Consider the following 26,685-nt stretch of genomic DNA (forward strand, 5'->3'; position numbering starts at 1 on the left):
TCTTGGTGGAGGATGCTTTCCTTTTTCTTATCAGGAGTTTTGCACTTTTCAGTTTGAGTCTAGAATATGCATTATAAAGAAAGTAAAACTGTTTCTGTGGTCTTATTTACTGTTTCTTAGGTTCACATAAATATTTAGGATCCCTGGAAAAGAATTAAACCCAGTGCTTTGGTTACCTTTATTGATTTAAGATTCAGATCAGATGAGCAAAGAATTACTACCCCGATATGGGTCAGTTCAAGGCTGAATCTTTTAGGACCGTCCTTGTTGAGGTACATATGTTATCATACGAGAGCCATCAGTTTAAGTCTCACAGCAAGTATCAGGCGAGGGTAACATGATGTTTTATTAACATTGATGAAGAAGTAGCATTACTCTTAATTTTGGTGACCTCTCCTTATTACTTCTGTTTTAGAAAGGTTTTATGTAGATTGAAATAGTAATAAATTATATTCTATTAAAAATACTGTAGGGGAGCTAACTATTTAAAGAAACATTTTGGTGACTGTTTTGTAAAGCAGATTCTTAGCACTTAATTTATAAATCTGCATTCTGGGTCTGTCTTCTTTGAGTTTACTTAAAGTGGGATTCTCTTTCATTTTCATTAATGTGAAAAAAGGAGTGTGTGTGTTTGTGCACATGTGTGTATATCTTTAGGACTAAGAGGAAAACTCTGTTTTTACCTAGATTATTTTCATCAAAGCTTTATTGATCTAGATAATGAGAAAAGGTCTGAGTTGATTAAGTGTTAAAGAAAATTAGCAAAATACTTTAAAAAATATTAAATATTAAGTCTGTTCATTCATTTTATAATTATTTGTTGAGCCTATTTATGGGCTGCAGTACTGGCATTCTAAACTAGTGCCTGGAATGCTAGAAGGAGCCTGGCAGGCCGAGGGCTCTGGAGGGCTTGGCGGATTTGGAAAGGTTCCTGCTGAAGGAAGCTGAGCTCCTTAGGCTGGAGAGAGGCCTGAAGGGGAGCCAGAGAAGCTGGAGCCTGGCGAGGGAGGGAGAAAATGGCTTGAGAGGACATGGAGGAGCTAAGCAGAGACTGGATTGCACCCTGGCTTGTGGTGTTCAAAATGTAACAGGAAACCACTAGAAGCCCTTAAGCAAGGAAGTAAGATGACTGGCTTTGTTTTGAAAACCTAACACTGTCTGCTGTATGGAAGAGAGATTGGAAGAAGCAGGAGTAGTTGTGAGGAAAATTAGTCAGGAAGTGATTGCAGGAGTCTAGGTGAGAAATCGCGGTGGTTTGGACCAGGCTGGTGGTAGTAGAGATGGAGAGGACTAACAGATGTAGGAAACTTTGAGAGATGGAAAGACCTGACGTGTTGGTGGTTGGAGGGGAGCGGTGAGCTTTTGGTAGAACGAGGATATAACGCTTTATGTTATAAGTCTGTATGGTGGTTTTAGGATGGGAAGGTGGAACAAACAAGCTTTTACTAAGTGCTAGACTTCTTTCGCAAGTCATAAATATGTGTATAACCTTTTGTCCAGAAATCGCACTAATAAGAATTTAACCCATGGAAAGAATTCAAAGGTAGAGAAAAAGCTATATTTGATAAAATATTCTTTATGTTATCTGCTGCAGTGAGAATTAGAAACGTAAATAATGGATTAATAAAAAACATTTAATTTACTGTTCTTATAACTGTGTATGCTCTGTTATTTCTAATATAAAACCTGGATGAGAAAATGCAAAAATGAAATTAGTTGCTGTACTAGGGTTGGCAGAACTTAGGATGATTTTATTAGCCAGCTCCTTTAACATTAAAATAGTGGCTTAACAATTTTGAAATATTAACTCTTCTCAAAACTTTTCATGTAGGGTTGATCGGGATGGAAAATGCTATACTGGAGTCCTTTGTGGTTTGGGGTGGAATCCAAGTACAGGGGCCCCTATACTGCCAGAGCATGACATTGAACTAGCGTTTGACGTTCAGTTCAGCGTGGAGGATATCGTAGAGGTAAGACCGACATGTTCATTACAGTGTAATAGCTATTTCTCTCTCTTGTTTGGCCTGTACGCCCATTAACCATGAGTGTACTGTCTGGCACGGTGCTTTAAATACAGATGTCCACCTCTGGTCTTGGAGGTTCTCACTCGCCTTTAACCTGCCTGTTTTCCTGACCTCTCCTGTGCAAAGTAGCTTCCTGATAGAGAGAGTACTCTCTGGATTTCTTACTCAGTATCTCCTGGCACAGGAAGCCTTTCTGGGTGATGGAAAGAAGCCCCAGGGCAGTAGGACTGCTGTGGGTCTCTATCCAGGTCTCTTTCCAAGTCCGAACTCACTGAACATCCTGCTAGTTTATGCTGGGAACCGAGGAAGCAAAGTCCTGCCCTGCCCCCTTCTTGTCACAGGCACGGGGGCTTGCCGAGCTGACAGCTGGGTGCAAACGTGGCTCTGCAGTGGCAGTGCCTGCGCTGATCTGGGGTGTGGTAAATACAGGAGCTAGGGGTAAGCGTTTAGAGACTTTTGAATCTAATAATGAAAACTGGGGGCTTATCTTTTGTATGCTTTTCTTTTTATCTTTCATTGTTCTGGTAATTCAGTTTTACTGTATTTACAAAGCGAGAAACAAAGCTGGTCCTTCACCACAGATAGTTTGAGAAACACTGCTCTGGAGTACTCGAATCCTTTCTCTTCTCAGAAGTTCATCAAATAGTTGAGGTTGGCGTAACTGCATAGAAGGGGGTGGGGCAGAGGGCACTGAGGTGAGTCCTCTGAGCTTGTCCTTACCCCCAGGGCCTGCTGTTCAAAGTTCTCTACATCTTGTTTGTTGATTTAACTGCTCTTTCACATGAAGGGGCGTTGGGGCTTAAAAGTACTCCTTAGATCATAGACCTAGAAGTAAATATAGGAGAAAATCTATATGACCTTGGGTTTGGCATTGAGTTTGTAGATGCAACACCAAAAGCACATCTGTGAGAGAGAGAAAAAATCGATAAGTTGGACTTTATCAAAATTAAAATAGAGCGAAAGCCTCCATTAAGAGATGAAAAGACAAGCTGCACCCTAGGAGCAAATATTTGTGAATCGTGTATCTGATAAAGGAGTTTTATCCATAATATATAAAGAACTCTTAAAACTCAATAATAAACAACTAAATTAAAATATGGATGGCAATAAACAAATGAAAAGATGCTCAACATCATATGTCTTTGGAAAATGCAAATTACGACCACAATGACATACCTATAGATACCTATTAGAATGGCTAAAATCCAAAAACTGACAATAACCAATGCTGGCAAGGATGTGGAGCAACAGGAACTCCGTTCATTGCTGGTGGCAATGCAGAATGGAGCTACTATTTTGGAAGACAAGATTCTTAAAAGTTAAACATATACGGGCCGGCCTGGTGGTGCAGACGGTTAAGTGCACATGCTCCGCTTCGGTGGCCCGGGGTTCGCAGGTTCGGATCCCAGGTGCACACCGACATACCGCTTGGTAAGCCATGCTGTGGCGGCGTCCCATATAAAGTAGAAGAAGATGGGCACGGATGTTAGCTCAGGGCCATTCTTCCTCAAGAAAAAAGGGGAGGATTGGCATCGGATGTTAGCTCAGGGCTAGTCCTCCTCACAAAAATAAAAAAGTTAAACATATACCTACCATAAGACTGATACCAGCTCAACACAAAGTTGACATGAGGGAAGCCATATTGTAGAAAAGAAACCCTATTGTAACTTTGAATGACGTCTGGTTAACTAACCCAGACATGCTCTGTGGATTTTATGGTCCCCCCAGCTACTATAAGTTGATAACTTTGTTCTCTTGAGTTCCTTAGGAATGTGATGACCGCTGGGCAGAAAGTCCATGCTGATAGCCATCGTCAATGACAACTGAAAGATCAGGGTATAGGGCGTTGCTCTGGTCTCTGATGCATATCAAGTAAAACAAAAGACTATCAGGAACTAAGACCAGATGGATGCCCCTATCCTGAGACCAGATGCCTCTCCGCCCGGAGACCAGCCCCCTATATGACTGGCCTGTAGTCTTTGTTCTGTAAGATGGTTCTTTCAGTCATTAGTTGGCCATCTTCCCCCTTGCTAGCAAGCTGTAATAAACTGCCCTTTCTCTGCCACCATCTTGCCTCTTGATGATTGACTTTTGTCTCGCGGCGAGCAGATCATGCCCTTTGTGCGGTAACAAGACCAGCAATCCCACCTCAATGCATTTATCCAAGAGATTTGACAACTTACATCCGTGTAAAACCTGTATGTGAGTGTTGATTGCAGCATTCAGAATTCATAATTGCTAAAAACCAGAAGCAATCAAGATGCCCTTCAAAGGGGAGTGGATAAAGAAACTGTGGTATAGCCATACAATGAAATGCTCTTCAGCAATAAAAAAGAATGAGCAATTGATTCATGCAACAATATGAATGAATCTTAAATGTGTGTTACTAAGTGAGAGAAGCCATGACTCAGGGGTACGTATCTTGTGATTCTATTCATGTGACATTCTGGAAAAGGCTAAACTACAGGGACAGAAAACAGATTAGTGGTTACGGGGGGTGGAGGAGTGATTGACTCTCAAGAGCCCCACAGGGATTCAAGAGTGAAGGAGCTGCTATGTGTGGTGCTGGGGTGGTAGGTGCACAACTCTGTGCATTTGTCAAAACCCATAGACTGTCACTCATGAGAGAGTGGAACTCTGTGTGTGATCGAAACACACACCAACCAGGATGTGGGGGTAGTTGCACTGAAGGGGTGAGGGGAAAAGGAGCTTTGGAAAACAGTGTTTTGACTGGAAACAGTCAGACTACAGGCAAAAAGAAAGTGCACATAAACGCTGTACTCTCCTTGGTAAAGTTGTTTCTCGTGGAGTGCAAGTTGATTCTGCACCTGCTCTGCACATTACTGGGGCTGAACAAACTGGTACTGGATGTGGGATCCAGGTTTCTTAGTATTGGATGGGGGACTTGACAGGCAAGCGGGAAAGGAAGGCTGGATGCACCCTGGGTATAGGGCTAGTCTGAGACGCCAGTCAGCGTGAGTTCTTATGTGCCTTAAGACATGCACAGATGGGAGGATGAGTGTACATGTGAGTTCATCCACATACATAAATTACCTAGCCCTGTGAGGGCCTAGAAACGATGACCCCTATAGCCATGAACAAACCCAGTGCCCAGACTGTGGTTTCTGATAGGATTGTCCAATAAATGGAACCAGGGCTCCTTGGAGAAATGGCTTTTTCTAGGGTTGGTGCAGGGAAAATACAGGATGAGCCTGGAGCTACTTGTAGTGCCAGAAAGTAAGGAATTGCTCAAAAAACCAAAGGATGGGAGCATGGCAAAAGGACACAGAAGCCAAGTGAAAGAGCTCGCACTGGCCAAAACCAAACAAAATAAATATGTAGTACAATAATTATCCATGTGTCCATAAGGATATAAATAAATGATTGAATAAACAAATGGGAAGAAGAAACAAATCTTCCGTATAGAAGAATTCCCACTATTACCTGTAGATACTTCCCTCCAGGAAGTAGAGCTTAATCCGACCCTCCGAACCCCCCTCTTTGAGGTGGACTGGACTTAGTGACATGCTTCCAAACAGCAGAGTAGGAAAGGGAAGACAGAGACTTTACAGTGGGAAAGCCTGGCAGACGCCACCTCAGCTAAGCGCTTAAGGCCAGCCTCACCAGGGATCTGTCCTGGTGATGGCGCACACCTTGATATGAGATGAGGAGGGTACCCCCCACCGTGGGATTCTCCCACAAACCCATTGCCCCAATCTAATCATGAGAAAAACATCACACAATCCCAAATTGGGGGACATCCTGCAAAACACCTGACCAGAACTCCTCAGAACTGTCAAGGTCTTGAAAAACAAGAAGAGGCTAAGAAACTGCCCCAGACCAGAGGAGACCTGGGAGACATGACAGCAGGTACAATGTGATGACCTGAATTGGATCCTGGAACAGAAAGAGGACATGAGTGGAAAAACTGGTCAAATCCACATCAAGCCTGGATTTAGTTAATAGCAATGCACCCAAGTTGGTTTCTTAGTTGTGTCAAATGTACTGTGGAAATGTGAGGTGCTAGCAATGGGGGGACTGGGCGAGGGGTGGGCATACTTAACTGTCTGTCGTATCTTTACAGCTCTCCCGTAAATCTCAGATTATTCAAAGTAGAAAATTTATTTAAAAACTGTGACAAAGGCTGGTAACAAAACACGGCCTCTTGTACCTCTGGAGGGCGAGATACTCTTTAGGCTTCCACATAAACGTGAAAAAGTGAGAGGAATCTCGTACCTCTGGAGGGCGAGATACTCTTTAGGCTTCCACATAAAGTGAAAAAGTGAGAGGAATCAATAGGATGCAAGTGGATTTTGAATTGTGTAACCCCATGAGTTAAACTATGTTAAATTTTAAGATAGAAGTTTAAAAAGTGTCCTTGTACTAAAAAGTCTGAACCTTTCTTGCTGAGTTTTAATTTTTTTTCTTTTGTTATTGTTTCTTAAATGATAATAGCAGTTATTGATGTTATTTGTGTTGTTTTAATCATTCGTTCCAGAAACCATGTTGATGATAGTCATAAGAATATGAACTCTGAATGCTTATGAATTATTTAAATGTGAAATGGAATTCATTTATAGTAGAACCATGTGAGTATTTATATTGCCATTTATTTACAGATTAATATTCTCAGGGCTGCTATTAACAAGCTAGTATGTGATGGACCAAATGGAGCGAAGTATCTTGGGCCAGAAAGAATTGCACAGTTACAGGACAATGCTCGTCAGAAACTTTTAGGGTGAGTTGTGTGATGACATGGGCTTCTTTCCTTTCCAGTCAATTTCTTTAGCTATCTTGTTTGTGAATGTTCTGAATTGTTTAGGAGATATGGTAGATCAGTCATCTGAAGTGGAATTCCAGTGCTGGAGGCAGCATCTAGGAGATATCAGACTGTGGGCACCAACTTACTGTGGAGAGCAGCCACCTTTGTCCTGTGTCAGTCAGGATCCAGGCAGGAAATAGTAGGCACACTCAAACTGGGTAATTTGAGGAAAATGTAAAAGGGACCCTTTCAAACAGCGCAGGCAGGGCATAGGAAAACCGCAGTGGATAGTGTAGTGCCCACTTTTAACAGTGGGTACCTTGGGGGCCAGGGGAGAGGGTCGAACCTGGAGGCTGAGAGTCTGTGTGGAGAGGACCACCTTATAAGAGCCCAGCCCCTCTCTTGAGCCGAGCCCAGCCCCTCTCTTGAGCCTCCCCCAGGGAAGGAGGTCTGGGGATAAGCATCCTGACCTCTCCTTCCCTCCCTCTCATCACTTGCTAGACTCCCCATTGGCCAAACCCAACCAGAATCCTGAGGGCAAGGGCCGCTATTGGTGTAGCCCATGAGCCCAGGTCAGCCTGGATGGCTTAGAGGAGGTCAGGATGATTGGGCAGTGGTTGTAGAGGAGTGAACAGAAAGCTTCTAACACATGTGGTCCTGCATTCTGGTTTCAGACAGCTCTCCCAGGCTAGTGGCAAATCCTTCCTTGCTGGAGACAGTGTCCTGTGCTGCTGGGTGTCAAATTGTGTAAGAACAGTAGCATTTGATATCATGGTGACTTTCCACTCCTTCTCATATACATTTTGGGTAAATTTCTTTTAGTTTTACCAGCACTTTAAAAAAGGTATTAAATATACAAAGCTGCCCTAGTAATTGTGAAAAAGGGGCCAGCCCAGTGGCGCAAGCGGTTAAGTGCGTGTGCTCTGCTGTGGTGGCCCGGGGTTCGCAGGTTCAGATCCCGGGCGTGCACCCAGGCACTGTTTGTCAAGCCATGCTGTGGCGGCGTCCCATATAAAGTGGAGGAAGATGGGCACGGATGTTAGCCCAGGGCCAGTCTTCCTCAGCAAAAAAAAAAAAAAAAAAAGGAGAATTGGCAGATGCTTGCACAGGGCTGATCTCCTCACACACACACACAAAAAGCTTGGGCCGGCCTGGTGGCTTAGCGGTTAAGTGCGCGAGCTCTGCTACTGGTGGCCTGGGTTCGCATCCCGGGCGCGCACCAGTGCACTGCTTCTCCGGCCATGCTGAGGCCACGTCCCACGTACAGCAACTAGAAGGATGTGCAGCTATGACATACAACTATCTATTGGGGCTTTGGGGGAAGAAAAAAAGGAGGAGGATTGGCAATAGATGTTAGCTCAGAGCCGGTCTTCCTCAGCAAAAAAAAAGAGGAGGATTAGCATGGATGTTAGCTCAGGGCTGATCTCCCCCACAAAAAAAAAAAAAAAGAAAAAGATAATTGTGAAAAAGGCTAATTTTAGTTTTCTCTCTTCACTTTTTCACATAAAAATATTTTTACATGAATTTTGTGTTGAAGTTTAACATACATAAAGTGCACCAGGTCATTTTGGTGTATTTGCACAAAGTGAACGTGCCCAAATGACTGTCACCCAGATCAGAAACGATGTTGCAGAACGTTAGAAGTGCTTGTAAAACTGAAAGAAATCCACCCAAAATGTATATGGGAAGGAGCAGAAAGTCACCATGATATCGAATGCTACCTGTTCTCACACAACTGGACTTCCAGCAGCGCAGGACACTGTCTCCTGCGAGGAAGGACCAGTGACCTGATGCTGCTTTGCATCTCCTCACAGCTACTATCACTCTTCTGCTGCCCCCAACAAGGGTAACTATGTCCTGACTTGTTATGCCATAGATAGGTGGGGTTTTTTAGTAACAAGTAAATGATTTTAGTAAATTTATAGAGTCGTGCTAGCCATCACCACAACTCAGTTTTACAACATTTCTATCATCCCTGGAAGTTCACTCATAAATATTTTAAAACTGAATTGTGGTGATGGTTGCACAACTCTATAAATTTACTAAAATTATTGAATTGTATACTTAAAATTGATTAATTTTATGCTATATAAATTATATCTCAATAAAGCTGTTTTTAAAAACATTAAGTTCTTCCTACCCATTTGTGAGGAACTCCTGTTCCCACCTCCAGGAAATCGCTGATCTGCTTTCAGTCTGTATAGATTTGCCTTCTCTGAAAATTTTGTATAAATGGAATTGTGTTTTTGTTTTTTTTTTAAAATCTGGCTTCTTTCAGTTAGCATAATATGTTTGAGGTTCATCCATGTCATAACATTATTTTTTATTACTGAATAATGTTTCACTGTATATGCTACATTTTATTTATCCATTCAACAGTTGATGCAATATTTGGATTGTTTCCAGTATTTGGCTATTATGAATAGTGCTACTATAAATAGTCATGTAAAGTCTTTGTGTCAGCATATATTTTCACCTCTCTTGGGTAGATATCTAGGAGTGGAATTGGTAGGTTGCATGGTAAGTTTACGTTAATTTTTCAAGAAAGTTAAAACTGTTTTCCAAAGTGACTACCATGTTACCTTCCCACCGGCCGTGTATGACAGTTACAGGTTCTCCACATCCTCGCCAGCACATGGCATTGTCAGTATATTTTTTGTTGTAGTCAATCTAGTGGAGGTGTGGTAGTACTTCATTGTGGTTTTAATTTGCATTTCCTTAATGACTAATGATATAGAGCATCTTTTTATATCCTTATTAACCAATCCTGTACCTTTTTTGGTGAAATATCTGTTCAAACCTTTTGCTCATTTTTTGATTAGGTTGATTGTTATCTTATTGTTGAATTGTAGAAATTCTTTATAAATTCTAGCTAAAACTCTCTTATTAGATATGTAGTTTGCAGTTATTTTCCCCATTGTCTTTTCATTGTCTTAATGGTGTCTTCTGAAGGACACAAGTTTTTAATTTTTATGAGGTCTGCTTTATCTTTTTTTTTAATAGATTATGCTTTTGGCGTTATATCTGAAAAACCTTGCTAAACCCAAGGTCAAAAGAGTTTTCTCCTGTTTTTCTCTAACTCTTATATTTGCTTCTTATATTTAGTTCTTTGATCCATTTTGAGGTGACGTTTGTACGTGGTGTGAGATGTCAGAGTCTAAGTTCAGTTTTTCACGTGTAAATACCCAGTTGTTACAACGTCATTGCTGGAAAGCTCTCTTTTCCCCATTGAATCGCCTTGGCACCTATCAAAAGTCGATTGGCTGTATATATAAAGGTTTATTTCTGGACTTTCTACGTTCTGTTGATTTATGTCTATTTTTATGCCAATACTATACTGTCTTGATTGCTGTAGCTTTATAGTAAGTTTTGAAATTGGCCAGCGTTAGTCCTCCTATTTTGTTCTTCCTTTTCAAAATTGTTTTTGATATTCTAGGTCTTTTTCCTCTTCATATAAATTTTAGTATCAGCTAGCCAATTTCTACAACAAGCCTTGCTGGAATTGTGATAGGGATTGTGTTGAATCTGTAGATCAATTTGGGGAGAATTGCCATCTTAACAATATTGATTTGTCCAATCCAGGAAGATGGAATGTCTATTAGATAGCCTTTAATTTCTCTTAACACGTTTTTATAGTTTTTGGTGTGCAGGTCTTGCACTTTTGTTAAATTATTTTTAAGTATTTTAATCTTTTGATGCTATTGCAAATGAAATTCACATGAACAATTGATTTTTACATATTGATCTTTTATCCCGTGACCATATTAAACCTGTTTATTAGTACTAGTAGTTTTTGTAGATTCCTTAGGATTTCCTACATACAGGATCATATCTGTGAGTAAAGACAGTTTTACTTCTCCCTTTCCAATCTGTATGCTCATAATTTCTTTTTCTGGTTTTATTATACTGTCTAGAACCCCGAGTACAATGTTGAATAGAAGTGGTAAGAGCAGATGTCTTTGCCTTGTTCCCAATTTTAGGGAGAAAGCATTTGTTTGTTCACTGTGAAGTATGATGTTAGCTGTAGGGTTTTCACTGAGGCTCTTGATCAGGTTGAAGAAGTTCCTTTCCATTCCTAGGCTGCTGGGAGCTTTTATCAGGAAAGGATGTTGCATTTTGCCAAATGCTTTTTCTATGTCTGTGAGATAATTGAGGGGTTTTTGTCCTTTTATTCAATTTATGTGGTGTGTTGTATTAATTACTTTTTGGGTGTTAAAACTAACCTTGCATTCCTGGGATGAATTCCACATGTTTGTAATCCTTTTTATAAATTTGTGGATTGTTTGCTACATGTTTTTATTAAGGATATTTTCCATCTGTGCTCATGAGGGTTATTGGTTGTAGTTTTCTTGTGATATCTTTGTCTGGTTTGGTATAGGGGTAATACTGGCTTCATAGAATGAATTGGGAAGTATTTCCTGCTACTGTATTTTCTGAAAGAGTTTGTTTAGGATTGGTATTATTTCTTCTTTAAATATTTGATAGAATTTACCAATGAAGCCATCTGAGCTTGGACTTTGTGGGGAAATTTTTAATTACTAATTCAATTTCTTGTGTTTTAGGTCTATTCAGATTTTCTGTTTCTTTTTAGTCAGTTTTGGTAATTTGTGTCTTTCTAGGAATTTGTTCATTTCATTTAAACTGGCTAATTTATTGGCATAAAGTTGTTCAGAATCTTCTTTGATAATCCTTTTATTTTCTATGCAATGGTAGTTATGTCCTTTTATTTCTGATTTTGATAATGTATGTCTTCTCTCTTTTTTCTTGGTTAGCCTAGCTAAAGTTTCTCAATTTTGTTGATAACTTTTGGTTTCGTTGATTTTTTTCCCCAGGTGTTTTTCTTTTGTCTGTTTCATTGATGTTCACTATCGTAATTATTATTCCCTTCTGATTATTTTGGGTTTAATTTGCTCTTTTTCTAGTTTCATAGCCTAGAAGCTTTGATTATTGTTTTGAGACCTTATTTTCTGTTACAGCATTTAAAGCTATGAATTTCCCTCCATCACTGTTTTAGCTTCATCCCATACTTTTTTTTTTTGTGAGGAAGATCAGCCCTGAGCTAACATCCATGGTAATCCTCTTTTTGCTGAGGAAGACCGGCTCTGAGCTAACATCTATTGCCAATCCTCCTCCTTTTTTTCCCCCCGCAAAGCCCCAGTAGATAGTTGTATGTCATAGTTGCACATCCCTCTAGTTGCTGTATGTGGGACGCGGCCTCAGCATGGCCTGACAAGCAGTGCGTCGGGGCGCGTCCGGGATCCGAACCCGGGCCGCCAGCAGCGGAGCACGCTCACTTAACCGCCAAGCCACGGGGCCGGCCCCACCCCATACTTTTTGATTTGTTGTATTTTCGTTTTCGATCTTTTCAAAATATTCTCTAGTTTCCCTTGTGATTTCTTCTTTGACTGATGGGTTATTTAGAAGTATATTGTTTAATTTTCAAATACTGGAGGATTTTACAACTTACTTTATGTTGTTGATATTTATTTCTATGTAGGCACTATGTGTACTTCGAATGATTTCAGTCTTGTAAAATTTATTGAGACTTGTTTTGTGGCCTAGGATACAGTCTTTCCTGAAAAGTGGTCCATGTTCATTTGAAAAGATGTGTATCTGCTGTTTTTGGGTGGAGTGTTCTGTTGATGTTGGTTAGGTCAAGTTGGTGGATGGTGTTGTTTAAGTATTCTCTATCCTTGCTGATTTTCTCTCTAGTTCTATGAATATTGAAAGTAGAGTATTGAAATCTCTAACCATAATTATTGAATTGTTTCTTGTTTCAAGTCTGTCAGCTTTTGTTTTATGTCTTTTGGGACTCTTTTGTTAGATATGTATACATTTATAATTGTTATATCTTCCTGATGTATTGGCCCTTTTGTCATTATGAAATATCTCTTTATCTCTAGTTATATATATATTTTTTGCTGAGGAAGGTTCGCCCTGAACTAACATCTGTGCCAGTCTTCCTCTATTTTGTATGTGGGTCACTGCCACAGCTTGGCCTCTAATGAGTGGTATAGATCCGCGCCCAGGAACTGAACCCAGGCTGCTGAAGCAGAGTGTGCCAAACTCAACCACTAGGCCACTGGGCCAGCCCTTCTAGTAATATTTTTTAAAGTCTCTTTGTTCTGATACTACTGTAGCTACTGCAGCTCTGGTTACTGTTTGCATGGCATATCTTTTTCTGTCCTTTTACTTATAACCTATTTGCATCTTTGAATTTTTTCAAATGTTCTTTTCTATCCCATGCCTGCTCTCTTCTCCTTTGAGACTCCCATTTCACATGTGTTTGTACACTCGATGTTGTGCCTGGTCTCTGAGGCTTTGGTCATTTTTCTTCAGTCTTTTTTCTGTTTTTCAAACCATTTAATTTCTGTTGATCTGTCCTTAAATTTACTGATTCTTTATTCTTCCATCTCAGTCCTGCAGCTGTTGCTCTGCGGTAAGGAATTTTCCATTTCAGCTATTGTACTTTTCAACTCTAGACTTTCTATTTGGTTGTTTTATGTAGTTTTTAGTTTTTTTTTCAGGGAAAGATTTGCCCTGAGCTAACATCTGTTGCCCATCTTCCTCTCTTTTTTTTGGCTTCCCAAAGCCCCAGTATGTGGTCGTATATGCTAGTTGTAAGTCGTTCTGGTTCTTCTGTGTGAGCCACCGCCACGGCAGGGCAACTGACAGACAGGCGAACCCAAGCCACAAAAGCGGTGAGCGCCGAACTTTTAACCACTAGGCCATCAGAGCTGGCTCTATAGTTTGTAATTTCTGTTGAGATTATCTTTAGGTAATTATCATCATATTTTCCTTTATTTCCCTAGACATGGTTTGCTTTAATTCTTTGTACACACTTACAATGGCTGCTTTGAAATCTTTGTGTGCTAAACCCACATCTGGGCCACTCAGTCAGTTTCTGTTGGCTGCTCTTTTTTCCTAAGTATGGGTCATACATTCCTGTTTCTTTGCCAAATCCCTCATAATTTTTTTTTGCTGAAAATTGCGCATTTTAGGTAATGTAGTGTAGCAATGTAGGATTTTGATTTCCCCCTGCAGAATTCTGTAGGGTTCTGTAGATCTGTTTCCCACCACGTTGTGAGGCCACTGATGCCTGGGTTTTGTTTTTTTTAATTCTCCTTTGTATTTTTCAACCTGGCTTGCTAGAGGTTGTCTTGGTGTCTGCATTGCTTAGTGCTCAGCCAGTGATTAGTCAGAAGTTGTGCTTAAGTATCTAAGCTATTAAGGTGTCTGCCCTCTGCCAGTGGATCTAGGAATGGGTTGGGCAGTACATCCAAGGTTCAGGCAATTTTGCACTCTTCCCCGCCTTTTATTTTTTGCCAGGGCTTTCCTGTGCATCCCTGCCACCTTGCAGTCAGCTTGGACTGTGGGGCTGGCTTGGGTAGCTCTTCTCTGCGTGTGTCTTCAGCCTCCCAGTCAGCTAGGGAATGTGTGGACAGCCTGTCTTGCCCTCTGTGGCACTTTCATTTCCAAGGTCTCCCTCTTACGTTTCTGGATTGTCTGCTGGTCTGCTGCTGGCCCCAAGCAGGACCATGACCTAACACTAGCAGAGCTGTGGGCTTTCTCCATTTATTTCCTACTGAGTTCGCTGTTTTTACTGATAGTGCTGCCAGGCATTAGGTTTTTCACCCTCTTCTCCAAATCAAGTAGGCTCAATCTGGCTGTGACAATGCTGGTTTTCCTGGCTAGCTCAGCCCTGGTAATGCTAGATTGAGCTGGCCCTGGGCGGTGGGTGGGAGTAGCCCCAGGCAAGAACTCCACAAACTGCACTGTTCTTACCTGGAGTTCAGCAGTTTTTCACGAATGGTTGCTTCTTAACTTTTAGCTTTTGGTTAATTTCCAGACCCTTCAGTTTCTTTTTTTTTGTGTGAAAATTTTATCTAGTTTTATAGTTGTTTGGTGGGGGGCCAGAATATTTGCAGACCTCTTTAGTCTCTCATTGCTAGAAATCTCTATCTCTCTGCCTTTTTAAGCTGATGGTATTTCCAACTTGTCCTGGCTGCTTAAGAGTAGATGATATAAAATATCCTGTTACATTTCAGAGCTTGACTCAGTAATGCAGCAATGTGTGGTAATGGAGCAACCTCCACTGGTTGTTAAGGGAACAGAGAGAACAAGGGTCGGTCTTATAGAACTGTTTCACTCCTTTTTCTGTTTTTGACAGTACAGTGCATTAAAATATTCTCTGATCATAACTACATAAATTTTGACCTTTTAAAAACTTATTGTAGTTATAATTCTGAGGGAAAGTACATAGGATTTAAATCTTTTAAAATAAATCACAGTAGTGTTTTCAGTTACTAACATATAATTAAGATGACTTAATTCTCTTTTTTTTAATTTTAGTTTGTTCTGTCGGTTGAAACCGAGAGAGAGAATTGTTCCTAATTGGCATGAGAAGCCATATGAGTGGAATCAGGTGAGTGAGAAATAGGATGCTGTATGAGCAGCCTGCCACCAGGTTTGAGGAGAACAGACCACTTGATGGACTTGGGGGCTCAAAGCAAGGGTAGGTGGAGGATGCCGGGAGAGCAGAGAGAGACTAGAGGCCACGTGGCTGGTTCTCTTGGTTAACAGGGTGATGTCACAGACCAGACAAGCTCTTTCTGGGTAGTATACTCCATGTAACACCTTGGTGAAAAGTCAGACCCCGGTAATTGTCCTGTAATTTTAGATAAAGCAGGGATTAGCTTTTAGGGTACATTGGTTGTTGTCTTAGTCTGCTTGGGCTGTCGTAACAATATGCAATCAACTCTATGGCTTCAACAGCAGAAATTTATTTTCTCATAGTTTTAGAGGCTGGAATCGGAGATCAGGTTCTGGTGAGGGCCCTCTTCCTGGCTCTACACATCCACCTTTCCACTGTGTCCTCACATGGCAGAGAGAGGAGAGCATACACTCTGTGGTCTCTTATTAAAAGAGCACTAATCCCATCATGGAGGCCCCACCCTCATGATCTCATCTAACCCTAGTCACCTCCCAAAGGCCCCATCTTGAAATACCATTACACTGGGGATTTGGACTTCAACATGTGAATTTGGGAGACACAATGTAGTCCATTGTGAAGTGGACAGTTGTGAACTGTGAATTCAGCAGTTGTGAAGTAGAGCAGGGCCTATCTTGGGCACCTTGACATTTCCTGTGTAAGATTTAGAAAACTGAATAAAATGTGATTTCAGAGAAAAGAACTCGGAGGAATTTTAAGCTTTAATTCTAGAGCCAGGGATACTTTTTTTTTTTTTTTTGATGAGGAAGATTAGCCCTGAGAGAACATCTGTTGCCAATCCTCCTCTTTTTGCCGTGAAAGATTGGCCCTGGGCTAACATCCTCTACTTTATAAGGGGCGCCACCACAGCATGGCTTGACAAGCAGTGGGTGGGTCCTCTCCTGGGATCTGAACCTGCGAACCCCGGGCCACCGAAGCGGAGCGCATGAACTTAACCGCTATGCCACCGGACGGGTCCCTCAGGGATACTTTTATAAATAACCCAGCTGGGGCAGTAGTTCTCATCCCTTCCGCCACTTAAGTGAGATGATGTCCCTGGAGGTGGTGTTTTGCCATCCTGAGTCTAAAGGTCACTTCTGCTGCAAGACATTCCTTCTCTCCATGTGCTCCTTGAGTGGTGTCACTCTTTAGAGCCCTTAGGATCAGTCACTGGAGCCAGCTGCATCGTGTGCACAGAACCCTGCCCGGGGTGACAGGAGGGGAGGTGCACCAGCCACCTCTCCTGCAGTCCCAGTCGGGGGTGTTTGAAGCTAATAGCAGGATTTAATTCAAAAGCAGAATTTCATTTTGGGGTTGATAACATTTTAGAAAACTTACATGCTTTAAATGCCTATAATGAAGTTACTGTTCACATTTACATAGGAAGGAGTGTGTGGGAGATTTCTGAGTAAAGATTACCATATTATTAAAGGTGAATTATCAGAGTTCTATTATTAAGTGTTGAGAAAGTAGAGAAGCATTCTGTAAATATTTTTGGAAAACTAAAAGAATACTTTCTATTGTCTTACATGTCTGTGTGTGTATAATTTTATTTATTCATTTTATTTATTTTACTTTGTGTCTAGAAAAGCCCCATTGCAGAGCCTGACTGGTCCTTTTGTCTGCCCTGATAGGTTGATCCAAAGCTGGTCATGGAGCAGGCTGACCCGGAGAGCAGCAGAGGGAACACCTTTCTCTACCAGCTTCACAAACTGATCGTTCTCAGTACCTAGGTGTGCTGGTGCGTTGTATCTCAGTTCCTCCCGGAGGAAGCCGTGGAGCGTGGATTAAAGGCTCCGCTGCAGACTGAACGTTTCTCTGTATCTGAGCATTACAGTCTTTACCCATTGCGTCCGAAAGGTCTTCTCCATCCTGGTTTCTTTTCTCTTTGGGTGTTGGCTGGTGAGTGGTATTTCTGTTCAAATGGAGAGGATCGGAAAGTCTAGTCCTTTCCAGAAACAGAAAATCACTGTATTGAACATTTTGGGAAAAATTGTTCTGAAATATGACTTCATTTGGAAAAAGAACTATATTTTCGTTTAAATTTATTAAGGTAAATATAAGTAGCTAATCTTACATGTATGGTTTCAGAATGTACTTGTATGTTCTGTTTTGTTATAGTGATTTAAACCTGGGGTACAGGAAAAACCAGGACTCCCAGTTTACCACAAGGGAAAGGTTGTGTTTTTTTAAAAACCATGTGGCATTTTCTAATTTTTTTTTCCATGATGGAAAATATCTAATTTTGGTAAAACTAACTTCAGTTTTGTATATTTTAGATTTTTACTTAAGTTACAATTCTTAGTCCACATTTTGGAAATCGGAGAGATTACCTGGCAACTATTTCTATGTTAAAACAATAAAAGCATTAGACTAAGTTTCTGTTTCTGATGGTTTTTAGTCAGAGGAGATTAAAATGTATTTTATTATAAAAAATCTTAATTTATAAAACTGATAAAGGGATATAGGTCTCTTTTTAAAAGTCAACTCCTACCACAGGGTTTCATCAGAAAAACAGAGCCACTGTAAGTATAGCAGTAAAAGATATCTGAGTTGGCTCTTCCACAAGTGTGAGAGAAGCTGACGTGAAGATCTGGAAGGGGCGCGTTGAAGGACGGGAGAAACCGTCCGCCTAAGCTGACTGTCCCAGGTGGACAATTTGAAGGTCGTGGGAAAATATGAAAAGCACATGTATTTGGTCACCAATGTGGGGTCATGACCAGGAGCTCCTGTAGAGGAATGGAAGCCGCCACATCTGGGAGAGCTTCTGTTACCTGGGGCCCAGCCAAGTGCTGTGCTGGACCTCTGCTGGTCAGCCGGGCTGCAGTGGGGAAGCCAGCGGGATGCCGAGTGTGCCAGGCAGCACCGTGTGTGTCTGTCGTTGTCGCTGTTATGTTGCCTGTTTCACTTGTGCCCCCCCGTCTTGCTCAGCTTCTCAGACCAGCTCTGAGTGAAAGCATTCCAGGCCGGGGATCTGCGGAAGGCCCTCCCAGCCTCAGACTCGAGGTGGTGCCACCAAGGTGGCAACACAGTACTTTGCGATGCCTAAGAGCAACCAAAGTTATGTTTGGCTTTCAGGTTACAATTTGGCCTGCCTTTTCAGAAAGACGTCTGTGAGAAGAAGTAGGCTGTGTTGGCTGCTGTTTGCCCTTTGCTTTCCCAGAGTGAGTGGTTATCCGTGGTTGGCAGTGACCACAGTGTGGGGTTAGCAGTGCAGCGGGACAGTCCTGAGCAGTCGAGCACTCTTTCTCTTTGTTTTTTAATCAAAGTTACAGGAATGGTTAAAAAATTAAATAGTACCAAAAGTCTTGTTAAAAATAAAAAGGAGGAGGAGGAAATCCAGCATCTTGATTTCTCTGGTTCTGACCCTCAAAGAAAAACTTTCTAACTCTTACCCATTTTTTTCTGGAATTGCTTCCATTCTTACTAAGCATTTTATTAAGTAAATTACACTTTTTCATGATTTCCACTTTAGTAATTATTTAATTGCTGCTATAATAGATGAGGATCGAGCTCTTTACATCCTTCTCCACCTTCATTTCCCATCCCCCAGTGCAGTCACATCAGTGTAGCTGGTTAAATCATGCATTAGTCTTTATAACGTTGACTTTGTAAATATTTTCTGAAAAACCAAATAGTGTACTTGATTGCATCTCCTTCCTTGTATAACTTTAATTTAGAGGGTAATTGCCTTGTTTTTCATATGCGTAATTCTCTATTCACGTATTTTTAAAAGTTATTTTTGTTCTTAGTCAGTGTACATGTACGTGATATGAAATGACAGAGTTTTAGAGTGTAGTAAATGTCTGTCTGAGCCCCACGCTCCGCCACCGAGTTCTCGTCAGAGGCAGTCGTCGTCTCTTCATTTGTACATTCATTCAACGAGTGTTCACTGGGCATGGACTATGCTCCAGGCACTATTATGGACACTGAAGCCCAGCTGGAAGCAAAATGTGCCAGGCTTCTCTGTGGTCCTGGAGCTGATAGTAGAGTGGGAGAGACAGTGATAGACCAACCTGTCAGGCAGCCGTCAGAGCTGTGAAGTCGCTTAAAGCAAGTAAACGGATAGAGCAGCAGTGTGCACACTCTTCTGTAAAGGGTCCGGCAGTAGAAGTTAGAGGCTTTGTGGGCCTTATTGTGTCTGTTTGCTGCTATTCATCTCTGCAGTTGTAGCTCAAGAGTTGCCATAGACGATACAGAAACGAGTGAGTGAGTCTGTGTTCCTGCAAAACTTGATTTGCAAAAACAGTGTCAGCCCGTGAGATGTAGTTTGCTGACTCCGCAATAGAGGGCAAGTGCAGGGGAATGATGCTGTCCTCTAGAGAGCGAGCGGTCAGGGAAGGCCTTTTTTTTTTTTTTTTTTTTGTGAGGAAGATCAGCCCTGAGCTAACACCTATGCTAATCCTCCTCTTTTTGCTGAGGAGGACTGGCCCTGAGCTAACATCTTTTGCCAATCTTCCTCTTTTTTTTTCCCCAAAGCCCCAGTAGATAGTTGTGTGTCATAGTTGCACATCCTTCCAGTTGCTGCATGTGGGACGCGGCCCCAGCATGGCGGGAGAAGCGGCGCGTCGGTGCGCGCCCGGGATCCGAACCCGGGCCGCCAGTAGCGGAGCGCGCGCACTCAACCGCTAAGCCATGGGGCCGGCCCAGGGAAGGCCTTTCTGATGAGGGGACAGCGAGTAGGGACCTGATTTGGGATATATGCCCATATCTGGGGAAAAGGTGTCCTGGTCAGAGGAAAACATGCAAAGGCCCGGAGGAGAGAGTGCACCTGGTATAGGTGGGGAGCCAGCCGGGAGGCTCCTGTCGCTGGGGAGAGAACGGTTAGGTGGTGATGTTAGAAGCCAGGGCTGGGCCATGGTGCAGATTTTGTCTTGCTCTGAGTGAGGTGGAGGGATCTGAGCAAGAGTATCATGCCTTGACTAACTTTTTGAGAAAGACCATTCTGGCTGCTGCATGGGGCACAGAATGACACCACTGCAGGTAAGACCCAGGGAGAGACACTGGCACTCAGATTAGGTGGCAGACTGGGGTGTGTGCCAGAGGGAGAACAGACTCGAGGAGAGGAGTCAGATTTGATAAAGATGAAGAGACTTCTCGGGGGACCAGGGTAGTGGGCTGAATGGTGGTCCCACAGAAGCTATGTTCATGTCCCAACCCCCAGGACCCACTATAAATGTGACCTTATTTGACAAAAGGGTCTTTGTGGGTGTGATTAAGTTAAGGATCTCGAGATGAGGAGGTCATCCTAGATTTAGGGTAGGGCCTAGAGCAAAATGACAAGTGTCCTCATAAGAGACACACAGAAGACAGAGGGCAAAGGTCATGTGAAGATGGAGACAGAGATGGAGCGATGTGGCCACAGGCCAAGGAGGCCGGGGGCCGCTAGAGCCTGGAAGAGGCAGGAAGGATTCTCCCCTAGAGCCTTGGGAGGCAGCAAGGTTCTGCTGATACCTTGATTTTGGACTTCTGGCCTCAGAACTGTGAGAGAATAACTTTCTGTTGTTTTAGACCCCTCAGTTTGTGTTACTTTGTTATGGCAGACACAGACAGCTTATCCAACCAGTATCTTTTGTATCCCTCCAGAGCTAGTCTCTTATATATATGGACACGGATTTAGTTTATTTTCACAAATAGTTGCATACCATGTACACTGATATGTCCATTAATTTTTTCACTTAATATTTGCTGTGGATCATATTTCTAAATCACTACACAGAGTTGTCTCATTCTTTTCAAGTGCTTCATGTGTATAATTTTATTGATGCTTCACAGTTAACCTAACTACGCCCTCACAATGGATGTTTGGATAGTTTCTGTTCTTCCTGTTATATACAGTGTTGCAGTGAATATCCTTGTACGTCTGTATAATGTATTATAGAATAAATTCCTAGAGTTAGCATTTTTGGGTAAAAGGGTATTTAGTAAATAGCTCAATTAACAGACGCTGCCACATGCTCTCCGTCGGGGTTGTACTGGTTTCTGTCCACTCCCACTAGCAGCACACAGTGCTCTTCTCCACGTGCCTGCCGTCGCCGTGGTAGGAAAGTGTGTGATAGCTGTGAGATACCATTTCTGTCAGGGCAGTAGCTTTAACTTGAGTGTCTCCTTATGAGTGAGGTGACCATCTTTATACACTAGGGCCCATGGGTTTTTCCTTTTATGTGAACTGTTCATATCTTTTGCCAAGCTTTCTTTGTGTTATATCTTATTTCTTATTTGTTTTTAAGAACTCATTTTACAGTAAGGAGTCAGTCTTTCCTGAACTGAGTTACAAATATTTGCCCATTTATCTTTTGACTTTATGATGCTTTCTTTTTACCATGTAAAATTTATCTTCTTTTGTGTGTATGTGAGGAGGATTAGCCCTGAGCAAACATCCCTTGTCAATTCTCCTCTTTTTGTTGAGGAAGATCGGCCCTGGGCTAACATCCGTGCCCATCTTCCTCTACTTTATATGGGATGCCACACATCATGGCTTGACAAGTGGTGCGTCGGTGCGCGCCTGGGATCTGAACCTGCGAACCCCAGGCCGCCACAGTGGAGCGTGCGCACTTAACCGCTACGCCACCGGGCAGGCCCCTAAAATCTATCTTTTTATTTTTATGTAGTCAAATTTATGAATCTTCTATGCCTTCTAAAAAGATCCCCCCTAGTTTGAGATTATTAGGAATATCTCCCGTGTTTCCTTCTAGTTCTTTTATGATTTCGTTAATAAACTTTATTGAGGTAAAATTTACATAACATAAAATGCACCCATTTTAAGTGTGCAGTTTGTGTTGTCAGATGTACACGTTCATGAAACCACTACCACAGTTAAGATAACAAACATTTCCGTCACCCTCAGAAGTCCCCTGTGCTCCTCTCTGTTAGTTCCCACCACCACTGCTGCCCAGGGTCACCACCCAGCTGCTTTCTGTCGCTAGACAACTGGGTTTCTCACTGTTGTCATTTTGGGCCAGATGCTTCTTGGCCGTGGTAGCGACCCTGTGCTTTGTAGGACGCTCAGCACATTCCTGGCCTCTACCCACCAGGTGTAAGTGACCGGGCCCAGTGTTTTCACTGTCAGAATCTTTGCCTCAAGCATTTTTACTGCACAACTCATTGGCCATAGAGGCAATTTTGCTGTAAAAGATAAAATAACTGATTGATTGGCAGTTTTGGTTTCATTTGGTTGCAAATCGTTTTCCTTTGGTTCATTTGCTTACAAATATGCATCCTAGTATTTGGAGGAAACTGATACCTTTCTTAAGGAGGGAAAACATTTTAGCGAAAAATAGAAAAAAAGTGTGATGCTGAACGAGGATATGAGTCAACAAGCAAAACAAAAGAGAAACGCCTGATACTCTGAACAAAAGACTGGGAGGACAAAGTGCTCAGGTAGCAATCCGCAAAATTAATTCTTTGCACACTGTTGCCATGAGTCCATGCACATTTAAATATTAAAATATTTGTATTCAAATATTTTGTATTTTCATTTTTTGCAGTCGTGTCTTTTTAATGTTGTTATTCATTTTTCATGTTTCAATATGAAAACCATTTGTAACCAAATGAAACCATCTTAAAATCAAAACTGTCAACAAGTTATTTTCTCCTTTATGGCAAAATTGCTTTACAGACAGTTAGTTGTGGGCAAAACTGCTGCTTCAAAGATGGAGCCGTGAGTAACGTCCCACTCCAGTTGTGATGACCACAGATGTCTCCGGACGTGTCACGCTGGTTGGGAACCTCTGCTGTAGAGCAGATTTCCCCTTTCTGGAATTGCATGTGGGCTCAGGCAGGGTGTACCCTGTGTGTCTGGATTCCTTCCTCAGCATGTTTCTGGGATCTCTCCAAGCTGCTGTGTTTAGTACTCATTCCTTGTTATACATTGTGTATTGAGCTACTTACCTGTTGGTGGTTATTTGGGTTATTTTCAGGTTTGGCTTAATTATGAATAAAGTGGCAATTAATGTGTTTTAAATTCAGAAACACTTTTTGTCAAAATAGTGTCAGAATGGCCAGGTAGGAACTTGGGAGTCAGAATGCCTTGTAGCTGAAGCTTCATGCCCGGTTTCTAATTGCTGCCTCTTCTTTCGCTCTCCGCCCTGTGGCTGTGTTTCTGTTCCTCAGGTGCCTTCACCTCAGCGCTCTGCTGCCTCAGCGTCTGGGGGAGAGGGAGGCCTCCAGTCCAGTCTGGACGCGCCTTTGGCTGTCTTGTCACTGCCCCACCTTGCAGCCTGGTCCTGGCCCTGAACATTTCACGTTTCCTTGCACACACACCTCCTTCCACTTGGACTAACGTCTCCCCTTGCCTGCTCCCTTAGTGAAATCCTCCTTGTCCTCTCTACAGCCCACTAAAGGTGTCCCTTCTACTGCAAAGCTGTCCATAAGTCTCTGGACACAGTTAAGTATCTCTTTTCCTGTGTCCCCAGATTTGCTTATGCTGCCGGAATTAAACAGTTAATTTATTCCACAGGCGTTTTTGGATTGCCTTTTAGGGGTTTGTAGTTCAATGACCCAGCCCCTCAGTAAGTGCTGAGCCTCCTAAGAGAGTTTTCACGTTGTGTTATAGGTCTCTTGAGGGTAGACTCTGTATTTATTAAATTCTGACTCTGAAGTATCTGACACCTAGTTAATATTCAGATACATTTGAATAGATCCCACAATAGCTTGGGGAGGCAATTACTTGTCTGCTTGGGAGGGCCCACCCACGTCTGTCAGGAGAGGAGAGGCAAGGCTTCCAGGGACCGCTCGTGTTTGTAGGAGCAGAAGGATGGGATGGGACGGAGGGAGCTCAGTGTGGTGAAAGCCAGGGGCACAGACGCACCAAGAAGGTGATCTTGCCTGTCCCAGTCTCTAACCAGGATGACCCGATGGCTCTGAACCCTGTGCCTCACGCATGTGCTTCTAAGCAGCTGGCAAAGCCACCTCCTCCTCTGTCACAGGGCTTGTTGCTATGGAGATGTCAAGGTGCTGTATTCAGATGTAAAAGCGACTTAAATGTAAAATAGAGTACTGAATCACAGCAGGTGACAGTGACGAGAAGTGCAGAAATAAATTATTATCAGTGTAAATAATTTTAGAAAAAGACAAGTTTCTAAACAGTTGAGTACCTACTGGGTGCCAGGTCCAGGGTGCTGGAGGTAGAAATAAAGAGGCTTTCTGCCTAGAAGAGCTCACAGTTTAGTGGGGAGGGTGACAGACCACTAAAAAGAAATGAGGCCTGTGCTGTCACGGAGGTAGACAGAGCTGGGGAGCTCCTAGTGGGGCCCGGCCTCGACCTGGCGGAGGTAGGATGTGGGGATGTTTCCTCAGAGACTTGGCATTTCTGCTGAGCTATGAAGGAAGATGGAGAGTCAGGTGATAAAAGTGGTTGGGGCATGGAGAGGGCATTGTAGCCCTTCTGAAGAACTGTGTGATGACGATCAGAAAGCCTGCACGTTTGGAGGACCAAATAGTCAGGGAGGCTGGGGTGCAGGATCGAAGGGGGTAAATTAGCACGAGAAGAAACTGGAGAAACAGAGAGCGTTTAATGTTTTTTGTCTGCCGTACAATACCTCCCCCGACCCAGTTCTGCGAATTCCTGATACCGAACACCCCCATTCTGCTTCTCCTCCCGTGCCATCGATAGAGTGGATCCCATATTGGTCCAGAAGTAGGCGCCTGCCTTCACTGGACCAATGCACCCTTCAGGTTTTTAAATTGGAAGTTAGGGTGTCAGGCCACTTTCTCTGAAGGGGCCACAACCAGAAGGCCTGAAGCTCTGGAGCTGTGGGGAGAAGGCCGGCCTGCTGCTAGAGTGACAGCCAAAGCCACTGTGCCCAGAGCAGCGGGGACAGGAGGAGCAGGGGCGCTTGGTGGACATTTGAATCCTTGGTTCCAGCCACAGTCCCGCCCCTGGATTCTGTGACACCATCCGGGAGCCTGATAGTAAATTCTGCTTTCTCTGTAAGCTGGTTCAAGTTGGGTTTCTATGGCCAGGTCACAAGTGAGCGTGGCATTTTATAATGAAGGCAGTGCCTGGCCAGTGAAGGATTTTAAGCAGGGCAGTGACATACTCATATTTGAACTTTAGATTGTTCTGGCTTTAGGGTGACGGATAGATAGATGGGGATGGACGTGAGCAGGTGATGAGACCAAAGGTAGGAGAACAGATTCTTGGAGAAGAGGAGGGCCTTCTAGGAGTGAGGCAAGCAGTGACCTGGCCTGGATTCAGGCACTGGGGCTGGCGAGACAGAGAAGAATGGTTTTCAAAACCCTAAAGGAGGTAGATTTCATAGGACTTGGTGACTGACTAGAAGTGAGCAATGAACAGTTTTCTGGGATGACCTTTAGGGCTTCAGTTAGATAACTGGGTCAGTGGTGATGTCCTTCGCCAGGAAAATAAGAAGAAAAAGAGCAGATTTGGTGGAGTAGGGAAGGTGATGGATTTGAGCTTGGAGTGCCCAGGGGTTGTTGAGTGAAGATGTGTGAGAAGCTGTGAGGTGCCAGGAGGTCAGGAGAGGAGTCTGGTGATGGGAGGGGTCTGGATGCTGCAGTTTACAGATGGTGGCTGGACTGTTTTTCTTTTCCCCCCTGCTTATTCCGTATAAAGCCCTGCAGATTTTAATTTCAAAACAGATCTGAAATTCCGTCACGTGTCACCATCTATGTGGCTACCATCCTGGCCACCAGCCTCTCTGACCCAGGAACTTCCTAACTGGCTTCTCCACGGCTTTTGTTCTTCCTCCCCTCCTGTCCACTCTATAGACAGCACTCTTTCTTTTAAAAATGCAGATCAGCTCATAACAGTAAGTGTCCCACAAGTCTCATGGGGTGTGGGGGTGGGAGTCCTAAAGCTGTGTCTTACCATGTTGGGGCTCAGGGGGAAGAAAACATCTCGGTGTGGGAAATCCTTGGCGATAAGTCTTCACATAATAGCCGTGACCATGAGAGTGGCGAAGGCGAGGGAGCCCTGAATCAGAACCTCCGGACAAACAAGGGGAGGTGCACAGCCGCAGCTCAAGCACACCAGACACAGGGAGGAGGAGTAACAAGACACAGTCCACCCATGATGAGTAATACACGTAGGGTGAAGGGAATGAAACCCAGCGTATTAGAGTCACTGACGTGGCTCTGTGCCATCCACGAGAATACACTCACAGTGAGAACAGTCAGAAACAAAGGCTGGGCGAAGATACCAGATAAATGCGAACAAAAAGAAAGCAGAGCTGCACTTTTTTTTTTTTTTTTTTTTTGGTGAGGAGGATTGGCCCTGAGCTTAACATCTATTGCCAATCTTCCTCTTTTTGCTTGAGGAAAATTGTTGCTGAGCTAACATCTGTGCCAGTCTTCCTCTATTTTGTATGTGGGACACCACCACAGTATGGCTTGATGAGCAGTGTAGGTCTGTGCCTGGGATCCGAACCTGCAAACCCCAGGCCGCC

At 43.0% G+C, this 26,685-nt stretch overlaps 1 protein-coding gene across 1 annotated transcript in view; it reads left to right on the forward strand.

Moving 5' to 3' along the window:
• TDRD9 (tudor domain containing 9) overlaps positions 1-17,647 on the forward strand; it is a 121,271-nt gene extending 103,624 nt beyond the window's left edge. Inside the window, exons 33-36 of the mRNA XM_058567826.1 lie at positions 1,832-1,970; positions 6,644-6,762; positions 15,139-15,211; positions 16,912-17,647. Coding sequence (XP_058423809.1) covers positions 1,832-1,970; positions 6,644-6,762; positions 15,139-15,211; positions 16,912-17,010 — 430 coding nt within the window. The 3' untranslated portion in view covers positions 17,011-17,647. The remainder of the gene's footprint in view (positions 1-1,831; positions 1,971-6,643; positions 6,763-15,138; positions 15,212-16,911) is intronic.
• Positions 17,648-26,685: the final 9,038 nt, after the last annotated feature.

This window comes from Diceros bicornis, chromosome 24, assembly GCF_020826845.1.
Source record: "Diceros bicornis minor isolate mBicDic1 chromosome 24, mDicBic1.mat.cur, whole genome shotgun sequence".
Taxonomy (NCBI): Eukaryota; Metazoa; Chordata; class Mammalia; order Perissodactyla; family Rhinocerotidae; genus Diceros; species Diceros bicornis.